Source organism: Pinus tabuliformis, chromosome J, assembly GCF_031772625.1.
Source record: "Pinus tabuliformis cultivar Carrire ecotype Pingquan chromosome J, CPIR1, whole genome shotgun sequence".
Lineage (NCBI taxonomy): Eukaryota > Viridiplantae > Streptophyta > Pinopsida > Pinales > Pinaceae > Pinus > Pinus tabuliformis.
In genome coordinates, this window is record NC_142295.1 from 1,603,551,569 (window position 1) to 1,603,564,277 (window position 12,709).

The 12,709-nt window shown below is 33.1% G+C and overlaps 1 protein-coding gene across 1 annotated transcript; it reads left to right on the forward strand.

Annotated features, from left to right (window-relative positions):
* Nucleotides 1–3,523: 3,523 nt before the first annotated feature.
* LOC149233610 (uncharacterized) lies at nucleotides 3,524–11,963 on the forward strand. The gene is made up of 5 exons (XM_089382240.1): nucleotides 3,524–3,847; nucleotides 4,009–4,242; nucleotides 4,588–4,704; nucleotides 4,796–4,921; nucleotides 11,904–11,963. Exons 1-5 carry the CDS (start codon nucleotides 3,524–3,526, stop codon nucleotides 11,961–11,963), a joined length of 861 nt encoding a protein of 286 aa, XP_089238366.1.
* Nucleotides 11,964–12,709: the final 746 nt, after the last annotated feature.

Genomic DNA, 12,709 nt, shown 5'->3' on the forward strand with positions numbered 1-12,709 from the left:
CCGGATAAAAGGTGCAAAAGTATTTTTTGCATATTTCTCCTTCCGCACACATGCCCACTTCCATATTGCCTCACACATTGATCCCTCTCGTAGGACAGGACGCCCAAACTATTTGATATAGTCGAGAAAATGTGTGACCCTTTTGATAATCTTATGAGGAAGCTCACTGGATGAAAATATTATGATTCCGAGGGCCTGCCACCTCCCCCACACCTTCTTCTCGTCTTTGACTTCTTCGTGAGCTGGTGCATTCCCGGCTAAGCCGAATATGGTCCAAAGGCATGAATTTTGTGTATTATTAATGATAAAATGCAATGTTTCAACCCCACTATCGTATTAAGTCACCCTCCTCTTACTAATGTTAACGCTCTCTTTCGTAAGGCCATCTCCCAAACTCTCTCTAATTCATTCTGACATTAGCAATACTTATTCATCTCTAACAATGTTATATCGAACAAGGTTCATAGGTCTAAGTTGACTCTGAAAAGTTTCCCTTCGCTTGAGCCTAAGCCCAGCCTAAGCCCTTTCATTCTAGTTCTTTTTTTTCAATAGGTAGAGTGGAATGGAAAGAGTTACACTTTGTTTTAAAAGTGTGAGTGCACTACTGAAACTGTGAGTGCGCCACTGCTAATAGGTGCACATATTCTTGTCAATCTATTATGATGGAATACCAATCGTTTCAATTATGTTTACGACTCTTTTCAACATCTTGTTCTTCACGTTTAAACCATTCATCATGCACATATGGTTGTTTAAGGAGGAAGTCTTTTGAGACAGTGAGGATCTATTATTGTTGCTGCCAGAGGTCGTAGACAACATCGAGACATTGTTGTCAGTGGGAATTGGCATGTTGTTGGTTCACAAGCACATGGAGTTCACATGTCTCATAGACGAGGTTATCATTAACACATTCATGGAGTTGGAGCCCAGATTTTTCTGACATCTCTAGAGCAGTGGAGGAGGTAAGCGGTTTTGGGCAATAGGGATCTCCCTCGTAGACATCATAAATTGTAAAGCCCGCGGGAAGGCGAGAGTTTGGAATAGTTGGGCCGCCAAACAGGGGGTTATGTCATGTATGTTTCTTTTGGGATGGAGTCGTATATTTCTTTGGTGCAACATAAGTGTATTTGTATTGACCTCCACACAATTACACCTCTCCACTCTTTACATTGCATAAATAAAATGTTTGCAAAGGTGCAAAGAAGTGAGGCACTTCTTGATTTGACTAATACACATTGGTGCATCGAAGTAAAAGATATAACCGAGATACACATTGGGATGGAAACTAAGTTATTTTGCATCTAATATATTAGTCCAATAAAAAGGTTGTGACTCCCTCGTCATGTGTCCATCTTGCCTTAATTATTACATGCAAACTTGAGAGTAAAACACAATTATTTTTGCGTTTAGAAAATGTTGATAAGATACATTATACTCGTATATGATATATCATAGATATGCAAATATTGTTATACCGTATGCGATTCACTATGGATATGGAAACATGTTAGTAACATTATTTCATAATTACGATTGAATATATAAAAGGTGTTGGTATAAGACATTAAATATAGCCACATTAAACCTAAAGTAAATGCATTAATTTAGAAAACAATGATGTCATTGACATTAATTAAAAATCATTGTAGCAACATGTTTATTGGTTGCATTCTACATGTTGATAGACAACACGTTAGAGCGGAGGGCAAGTGCTATTTCATGGACTATAGCATCATTAATGCTATAGTCCACGTAACCGGGAGAGCCCATCTCATCCATGGATGCATGGATGCCATACATCGATTCATGAACTATCCGGGAATGTCCGTTCCTGCCCGCCTCTGTCCGTTCCTGCCCTGCCTCCGGCGCCGGCCCGCCTCCGGTTTGAGACATAATGGCCAGTGCACCAACCGTCCATTAATGCACTTAAACTCTCCGCCGCCGTTTACGTTTACCCACGCATCAACATGCCCGGATCCATAAACTCCATTCGCTCTTCAGATGTCAGTCCCTGCAACCCCCTACAACCAGCGAAGAGCGAAGAAGAACACGGCAGCAGAGCAGATTGGTGATCACGGGTAACGTTTGGTTTCATTCTTTTTAAGTCTATTTATTAAGTCATTCGATGGTTTCATTCTGTTGCCGTCTTGCAAACGAAACACTGCATCTCATCAATAAAATCGCTGTTGTATTTATATTTCTGTATTTATATTTATGACCTTGGAAAGGAAATCCCTCTGATATGTTAGCTACACAGTGAATAGCAATGGCGATGACATTGTAATGACCATTACTCTCCTTTACTCAATGAAATAAATGAATTATTATGCTTCTTGGGTACTTTATCATGAAATTTTCATTATGCAAATAATAAAACGTGTTACAGGTTATCTGCTTTGCACATGAAATGCATGACCAGTAAATAAACAAATAAGTTTTGACACGCAAAGAAAACTGGAATACTGCAACATAAAAGTTAGAACCGCTGTATTAAACGAAGATGCATGGCCATGCGATGTATTAAACAAATAACGCAAAAAGAAGCCAAAATATTGTAGGGTACAACACAATACAGAAGAAGATGAGACGAAACTGCCACTAGTAACAATGTTTGCTCTCCAAAAATGTTTTATACCACTACTTTCAAACGGCAACAATCTCACTCCAAGTTCTAATTCCTTCTCATGTCCGCTTTTTCATAAAATTCACTTTAAGAATTTTGTTGCATCTTCAAATCCGCCGTCATTGCATCGCATCTCGAAGTTACTAGAAAAAAAATTAGGCGGTAAACAAAATTCAGAGCAAGCGGTTTTCTGCTTTTGTGCTTTTATAGTTTAAATGGGCAGTATACAAAATTCAGACAATCCAAGCTGTTTTGAGCTTTTATAGCTTAAATTGGCGGTATACAAAATTCAGAACCGTCTAAATGGTTTTGTGCTTTTATAGCTTAAATGGGCGATATACAAAATTCAGAGCAATCTGGGCAGATTTGTGCTTTTGTGCTTTTACAGCAATTCAGATCAATGAAGGTGGTTTTGTGATTTTATAATAGCATACGTGTTAAAGCAATTGACGCGGTTTTGTGATTTTATAGCATACGCGTTAATGGTTAGTTGATACTCACTCACTCGAAGTTTTTAATCACTCACTCGAAGTTTTTAACTCAAAACAGTATCACAGCGGTTCTAACTGGAGCAGGTCATTGCTGCCATTATTAATTAACAATAGGCATTCGCCAAAGCTGAAAATGATTTGTGTTATACTTTCCATGCTTCTGTTGGATATGATGTTCTAATTATGTTTCAAAAAAATTCTTAAACAAATGACAGTATAAAACCATGTTGACATGTTGGGCCACTCACAAAAGGCAGCGACTTCTTCCTAAACAGTTTACTATGCTCTGAGCCTAATTCTGTTTCAGACGTGTTCTTAAATAATAATAGAAAAACATGTTTGTTGTACCAGTTGCTCAGTCCACTAAAATTTCGTAATAACCAGGACCAGGACCAGCGGCCATATACGAATGGAGGACAATAGACATGAATGGGAGGTAACTATCAAAGGCACCAAGCAATTGTTCATTTGTCTTGTTGGTGATTGTGCGGGGAACTTGAGTCGATCTAAGCTATCTAGCCTTAATCATCATCGGGCTACCAACCACAATCTCCCACCAATTCCTCCACGTCAAAGAGGTCGAGTAAGAGATGCAAATGCTACATGGGCAGTTAAATCTACAAGTGTAGTAAAAAGGCAAAATGCCAAAATACAATATGATTTAGATGCAAGGCTATGTCGTGCACGACAACAAGCATATAAAAGATTTGTTAATGAAGAAATTCTTTCAGCTGTAAGTATTTATTAGTATTTATTTGTATATGCTTTTTTATTAATATTGTCAATGATGAAATTCTTTCAGCTGTAAGTATTTATTAGTATTTATCTGTATATGTTTTTTATTAGTATTAATTTATTGTTGTGGACTAAATTCATTGAAACTTGTTTTCACAGTCAGTTGTTACATTTGATCAGCTTAATGATACTTCAAAGCAAAGGATTTGTGAAAAAATTCAACGTTGGGATCAAAGTCTACCTCGTAGACGTATGGAGACAATGAAGCGCATAGACATTGCTTTAAAAGAGAAAGCAAGGACTGGGGTTCCTGATGATGTGGGGGAAGAAAGATTAGATGGGCACAACTATATATTAAACTTTGATGAAACTAATCAAGACAATGAGAACACAGTTGAGTCCATTTTTTTGCGTATATTAATTTTTTAGACATTTTAACATTAAATAATATTTATATTGATTATACTCATTGTTATTGATATGCGTAGCCGAATCAACAAAATTCCCCAAGTTCAACCCACCCACTATTACGCCGCTCACCTAGATTTCAAGGTTTTCAAGGGGTTATTGGGCCAGTAAGTTTTTAATCCATATAACCTATTCCACTAAAAACATTAATATATAAATTGTTATGTTTTACCATAATGATGGGATGAGAAATGGATGTTTTGTATTATATATCGTTATCCTTGATTTGTTTTGATTATGTGTGTGTGTTATTTCTTATTTATGGTGCAGGTGTTCCCTTTGGAACCATCACAATCAATGAAAACCCCTTGTCGAAGTCTTAAGAAGAATGGAAATGAAATGGTTCAAATGCTAGAACCATCTTCACGTCCAATGTCACAATGCAAGGTAAGCTATTTATACTCTTGTAAATTTAGCATATTTTTACATTTAATTTTATTTGATTCATACTTATATCTATGTATAATCTAATGTTCAGAGTAATGAATATACATTTCCCAAAACACCTTTGCACATGTATGATGGTGGACACGATACTCACCAAAAATCACATTCTCCTCAACCATTGCGGCATTCACCTAGACTTCAAGATAAATTAAGAGAGGTAAGTTATATACTACATATCTTAGCTCATAATAACATTGACATATATTTTTATGACTAGTTAATGCATTTTCTTTTCATATTCGTTACATGTTCCCCATATTCTCATTATATCTATATAGATTTTGATATTTGTTGATAGCTAGTCAATGCATTGTCTTTTCATATTCGTTACATGGTCCGCATATTTTCATTATATCTATGTGGATTTTGATATTTATTGATAATGTTTTAATTTCCACAGAAAACAAAAAAGATAAATGTTGATGCTATGGTTAAAAGGACCAAAATCACGCCAAAGGACTTGAAAGCACGTGGGTTCAAGTCACGCAAACAATACATAGAGCATATATGCTCAACTAGCATTGCTCTCACTAAACCCACTAGGCTTGCTACTTTGAAGGCTAAACATTCCAGCAAGTTGTGATTGGAGAAAGTTACAAGCTTGAATCTTAGAAATAAATGTTAAATTTACCTTGTTATTGAATTTACATAATATATGTATTTACTTGATATAGCAATTGCAATTTGTGAAAGAAATATCCTCGCTGTCAAATCTTTGAAATCAACGTTGAATATTTGCAAATATACTCTCGCGAACAAGCTTGTCTTGAATGGTATATTAGCTAGTTTACATTGAGTATAGCATGAAATATTTTTTTTTTTATAAAAAAATGTAATGCATTATAATAAATAAGATACATATGGAAATTTGGTATCCCTAAGTTAGTTAAGTGGTTAGTGAATTACTTTAAATGGTTAACTGTTTTGAATTTTATATGGCCACTATTGTGAAATGTATTATGTGTTAACTGTATGTATTATTATTATGAGAAATGGAATGAGGACCATCAAAATTTTAAGACATGTCAAGATTCACACTAGAAAAAACTAAGCACCATACAAAGATGTTAGGATGGTTGCGTACAGATTGTTTGGCTTTATAAGAAATGGGATGAGAAACATAAATAAATTTAACACATTTCAGAGTTCATACTGTAAAAAAAAACTGAGCACCATATAAAGATGTTCACAGTGATTTTGTACAGATGGTTTGGATTTATGAGAAATGGAATGAGAACCATCACACTTTTAAGACATGTCAGAGTTTCACACCGAAAAAACTAAGCACCATATAAATATGTTATAATGATTGTGTACAGATTTTTTTGGATTTATGAGAAATGGAATGAGACACATCAAAATTTTATAAATCAACATTATTGTTATCATTATAAACTTCTATGGGCATGGTCTGCTTTTCATAATTCTTAACAATATGTACAAAGTCATTATGACATTAAAAAACCTTTGCATAGAGATCAAGACACTGACATCATCATTAATTCTTTATCAACTTTTCAAATAAAGTGAAACACTAATAAATCTATTCAGCTGGATTACTTTAAAGGGCAAAAATTATAAGTCATACGAAGTTTTCAATGTGTTCAAAACATTTTAAATTATATAGGTAGCTGAGATACTACAATCTTATCAAAATATTTTAAATAATTGTAAATTTTATTCTATATGGCCACTATTGTGAAATGTATTATGTATATATACAAACAATTTTAATAGTTGAAAGGGTAATGATATTTTTTATTCATATTTATATAGGTATTATTTTATTTTTATTTTGAATTGTAAAATAAATTCTATAAGTAAATGGGTTATATACAAACAATTTTAATAGTTGAAAGGGTAATGATATTTTTTATTCATATTTATATAGGTATTATTTTATTTTTATTTTGAATTGTAAAATAAATTCTATAAGTAAATGGGTTATTTTGGAAATATTTTAAGAAAATGTATTTAAAAATAAATTTCTATTTGAAAAAAATTACATTATCTATATAAAAATATTTATCATATAAATCGATTATTATCAAAATATTTATGATTCAAGCAATGTTCTTAAATGGTATATTAGCTAGTTTACATTGAGTATAGCATGAAACATTTCTTTTTTTTTATAAAAAAATGTAATGCATTATAATAAATAAGATACATATGGAAATTTTTATAATAAATAAGATACATATGGAAATTTTTATAATAAATAAGATACATATGGAAATTTTAAGATACATTTTTTTATAAAAAAAAGAAATGTTTCATGCTATACTCAATGTAAACTAGCTAATATACCATTTAAGAACATTGCTTGAATCATAAATATTTTGATAATAATCGATTTATATGATAAATATTTTTATATAGATAATGTAATTTTTTTCAAATAGAAATTTATTTTTAAATACATTTTCTTAAAATATTTCCAAAATAACCCATTTACTTATAGAATTTATTTTACAATTCAAAATAAAAATAAAATAATACCTATATAAATATGAATAAAAAATATCATTACCCTTTCAACTATTAAAATTGTTTGTATATAACCCATTTACTTATAGAATTTATTTTACAATTCAAAATAAAAATAAAATAATACCTATATAAATATGAATAAAAAATATCATTACCCTTTCAACTATTAAAATTGTTTGTATATATACATAATACATTTCACAATAGTGGCCATATAGAATAAAATTTACAATTATTTAAAATATTTTGATAAGATTGCAGTATCTCAGCTACCTATATAATTTAAAATGTTTTGAACACATTGAAAACTTCGTATGACTTATAATTTTTTCCCTTTAAAGTAATCCAGCTGAATAGATTTATTAGTGTTTCACTTTATTTGAAAAGTTGATAAAGAATTAATGATGATGTCAGTGTCTTGATCTCTATGCAAAGGTTTTTTAATGTCATAATGACTTTGTACATATTGTTAAGAATTATGAAAAGCAGACCATGCCCATAGAAGTTTATAATGATAACAATAATGTTGATTTATAAAATTTTGATGTGTCTCATTCCATTTCTCATAAATCCAAAAAAATCTGTACACAATCATTATAACATATTTATATGGTGCTTAGTTTTTTCGGTGTGAAACTCTGACATGTCTTAAAAGTGTGATGGTTCTCATTCCATTTCTCATAAATCCAAACCATCTGTACAAAATCACTGTGAACATCTTTATATGGTGCTCAGTTTTTTTTTACAGTATGAACTCTGAAATGTGTTAAATTTATTTATGTTTCTCATCCCATTTCTTATAAAGCCAAACAATCTGTACGCAACCATCCTAACATCTTTGTATGGTGCTTAGTTTTTTCTAGTGTGAATCTTGACATGTCTTAAAATTTTGATGGTCCTCATTCCATTTCTCATAATAATAATACATACAGTTAACACATAATACATTTCACAATAGTGGCCATATAAAATTCAAAACAGTTAACCATTTAAAGTAATTCACTAACCACTTAACTAACTTAGGGATACCAAATTTCCATATGTATCTTATTTATTATAATGCATTACATTTTTTTATAAAAAAAAAATATTTCATGCTATACTCAATGTAAACTAGCTAATATACCATTCAAGACAAGCTTGTTCGCGAGAGTATATTTGCAAATATTCAACGTTGATTTCAAAGATTTGACAGCGAGGATATTTCTTTCACAAATTGCAATTGCTATATCAAGTAAATACATATATTATGTAAATTCAATAACAAGGTAAATTTAACATTTATTTCTAAGATTCAAGCTTGTAACTTTCTCCAATCACAACTTGCTGGAATGTTTAGCCTTCAAAGTAGCAAGCCTAGTGGGTTTAGTGAGAGCAATGCTAGTTGAGCATATATGCTCTATGTATTGTTTGCGTGACTTGAACCCACGTGCTTTCAAGTCCTTTGGCGTGATTTTGGTCCTTTTAACCATAGCATCAACATTTATCTTTTTTGTTTTCTGTGGAAATTAAAACATTATCAATAAATATCAAAATCCACATAGATATAATGAAAATATGCGGACCATGTAACGAATATGAAAAGACAATGCATTGACTAGCTATCAACAAATATCAAAATCTATATAGATATAATGAGAATATGGGGAACATGTAACGAATATGAAAAGAAAATGCATTAACTAGTCATAAAAATATATGTCAATGTTATTATGAGCTAAGATATGTAGTATATAACTTACCTCTCTTAATTTATCTTGAAGTCTAGGTGAATGCCGCAATGGTTGAGGAGAATGTGATTTTTGGTGAGTATCGTGTCCACCATCATACATGTGCAAAGGTGTTTTGGGAAATGTATATTCATTACTCTGAACATTAGATTATACATAGATATAAGTATGAATCAAATAAAATTAAATGTAAAAATATGCTAAATTTACAAGAGTATAAATAGCTTACCTTGCATTGTGACATTGGACGTGAAGATGGTTCTAGCATTTGAACCATTTCATTTCCATTCTTCTTAAGACTTCGACAAGGGGTTTTCATAGATTGTGATGGTTCCAAAGGGAAAACCTGCACCATAAATAAGAAATAACACACACACACATAATCAAAACAAATCAAGGATAACGATATATCATACAAAACATCCATTTCTCATCCCATCATTATGGTAAAACATAACAATTTATATATTAATGTTTTTAGTGGAATAGGTTATATGGATTAAAAACTTACTGGCCCAATAACCCCTTGAAAACCTTGAAATCTAGGTGAGCGGCGTAATAGTTGGTGGGTTGAACTTGGGGAATTTTGTTGATTCGGCTACGCATATCAATAACAATGAGTATAATCAATATAAATATTATTTAATGTTAAAATGTCTAAAAAATTAATATACGCAAAAAAATGGACTCAACTGTGTTCTCATTGTCTTGATTAGTTTCATCAAAGTTTAAAATAGTTGTGCCCATCTAATCTTTCTTCCCCCACATCATCACGAACCCCAGTCCTTGCTTTCTCTTTTAAAGCAATGTCTATGCGCTTCATTGTCTCCATACGTCTACGAGGTAGACTTTGATCCCAACGTTGAATTTTTTCACAAATCCTTTGCTTTGAAGTATCATTAAGCTGATCAAATGTAACAACTGACTGTGAAAACAAGTTTCAATGAATTTAGTCCACAACAATAAATTAATACTAATAAAAAACATATACAGATAAATACTAATAAATACTTACAGCTGAAAGAATTTCATCATTGACAATATTAATAAAAAAGCATATACAAATAAATACTAATAAATACTTACAGCTGAAAGAATTTCTTCATTAACAAATCTTTTATATGCTTGTTGTCGTGCACGACATAGCCTTGCATCTAAATCATATTGTATTTTGGCATTTTGCCTTTTTACTACACTTGTAGATTTAACCGCCCATGTAGCATTTGCATCTCTTACTCGACCTCTTTGACGTGGAGGAATTGGTGGAAGATTGTGGTTGGTAGCCCGATGATGATTAAGGCTAGATAGCTTAGATCGACTCAAGTTCCCCGCACAATCACCAACAAGACAAATGAACAATTGCTTGGTGCCTTTGATAGTTACCTCCCATTCATGTCTATTGTCCTCCATTCGTATATGGCCGCTGGTCCTGGTCCTGGTTATTACGAAATTTTAGTGGACTGAGCAACTGGTACAACAAACATGTTTTTCTATTATTATTTAAGAACACGTCTGAAACAGAATTAGGCTCAGAGCATAGTAAACTGTTTAGGAAGAAGTCGCTGCCTTTTGTGAGTGGCCCAACATGTCAACATGGTTTTATACTGTCATTTGTTTAAGAATTTTTTTGAAACATAATTAGAACATCATATCCAACAGAAGCATGGAAAGTATAAAACAAATCATTTTCAGCTTTGGCGAATGCCTATTGTTAATTAATAATGGCAGCAATGACCTGCTCCAGTTAGAACCGCTGTGATATTGTTTTGAGTTAAAAACTTCGAGTGAGTGATTAAAAACTTCGAGTGAGTGAGTATCAACTAACCATTAACGCGTATGCTATAAAATCACAAAACCGCGTCAATTGCTTTAACACGTATGCTATTATAAAATCACAAAACCACCTTCATTGATCTGAATTGCTGTAAAAGCACAAAAGCACAAATCTGCCCAGATTGCTCTAAATTTTGTATATCGCCCATTTAAGCTATAAAAGCACAAAACCATTTAGACGGTTCTGAATTTTGTATACCGCCAATTTAAGCTATAAAAGCTCAAAACAGCTTGGATTGTCTGAATTTTGTATACTGCCCATTTAAACTATAAAAGCACAAAAGCAGAAAACCGCTTGCTCTGAATTTTGTTTACCGCCTAATTTTTTTTCTAGTAACTTCGAGATGCGATGCAATGACGGCGGATTTGAAGATGCAACAAAATTCTTAAAGTGAATTTTATGAAAAAGCGGACATGAGAAGGAATTAGAACTTGGAGTGAGATTGTTGCCGTTTGAAAGTAGTGGTATAAAACATTTTTGGAGAGCAAACATTGTTACTAGTGGCAGTTTCGTCTCATCTTCTTCTGTATTGTGCTGTATACACCCTACAATATTTTGGCTTCTTTTTGCGTTATTTGTTTAATACATGGCATAGCCATGCATCTTCGTTTAATACAGCGGTTCTAACTTTTATGTTGCAGTATTCCAATTTTCTTTGCGGGTCAAAACTTATTTGTTTATTTACTGGTCATGCATTTCATGTGCAAAGCAGATAACCTGTAACACGTTTTATTATTTGCATAATGAAAATTCCATGATAAAGTACCCAAGAAGCATAATAATTCATTTATTTCATTGAGTAAAGGAGAGTAATGGTCATTACAATGTCATCGCCATTGCTATTCACTGTGTAGCTAACATATCAGAGGGATTTCCTTTCCAAGGTCATAAATATAAATACAGAAATATAAATACAACAGTGATTTTATTGATGAGATGCAGTGTTTAGTTTGCAAGACGGCAACAGAATGAAACCATCGAATGACTTAATAAATAGACTTAAAAAGAATGAAACCAAACGTTACCCGTGATCACCAATCTGCTCTGCTGCCGTGTTCTTCTTCGCTCTTCGCTGGTTGCAGGGACTGACATCTGAAGAGCGAATGGAGTTTATGGATCCGGGCATGTTGATGCGTGGGTAAACGTAAACGGCGGAGACGGCGGAGAGTTTAAGTGCATTAATGGACGGTTGGTGCACTGGCCATTATGTCTCAAACCGGAGGCGGGCTGGCGCCGGAGGCAGGGCAGGAACGGACAGAGGCGGGCAGGAACGGACATTCCCGGATAGTTCATGAATCGATGTATGGCATCCATGCATCCATGGATGAGATGGGCTCTCCCGGTTACGTGGACTATAGCATTAATGATGCTATAGTCCATGAAATAGCACTTGCCAGAGCGGAGTGTGGAGCTTCATTGAAGAATGTGCCAATGTTGTTGAATTCACCGCTTAAATAGCCACGTGGTTTACCTGGTTGATAGACCTCACTACCTCGATGAGATTTAGAATTTGAAACCCTTTCTGTTGGCCTCGGGATCTCCCACAAATGCTAACAAGTATTGGGTTTTACAATTAGACACGAAAACGAGAGATAGTAATTTTGGATTAGTTAGAGTCTAATTTCCTTTTCGATACGTCCCATAAATTAAACATGCGACAAGATTTAACTAAATGCCTAAAAGGTTTGAAAACATGCACTGTACTCATTGATCGTGATTTGGTGTAAGAGGCAAGAAGTCGAGTTGCACTACTGCAATTAGCAAGTCACGTGTAGTTGATAATAAGATAGTAGTACATAATCATTTGAAACTTTTGATGACCATTTCAGATTAAAAAAATTCATTGACTGTAGGGAAATTAAACTACATTACCAATATAGCAGAATCG

What these genes read in the sequence shown, in the direction of transcription:
- LOC149233610 (XM_089382240.1), top strand. Translation starts at nt 3,524, where the DNA reads ATGGAGGACAATAGACATGAATGGGAGGTAACTATCAAAGGCACCAAG. An exon ending in ATGAAGAAATTCTTTCAGCT is followed by an intron (nt 3,848 to 4,008) that starts GTAAGTATTTAT and finishes TTGTTTTCACAG; the next exon opens with TCAGTTGTTACATTTGATCA. An exon ending in ATCAAGACAATGAGAACACA is followed by an intron (nt 4,243 to 4,587) that starts GTTGAGTCCATT and finishes TTTATGGTGCAG; the next exon opens with GTGTTCCCTTTGGAACCATC.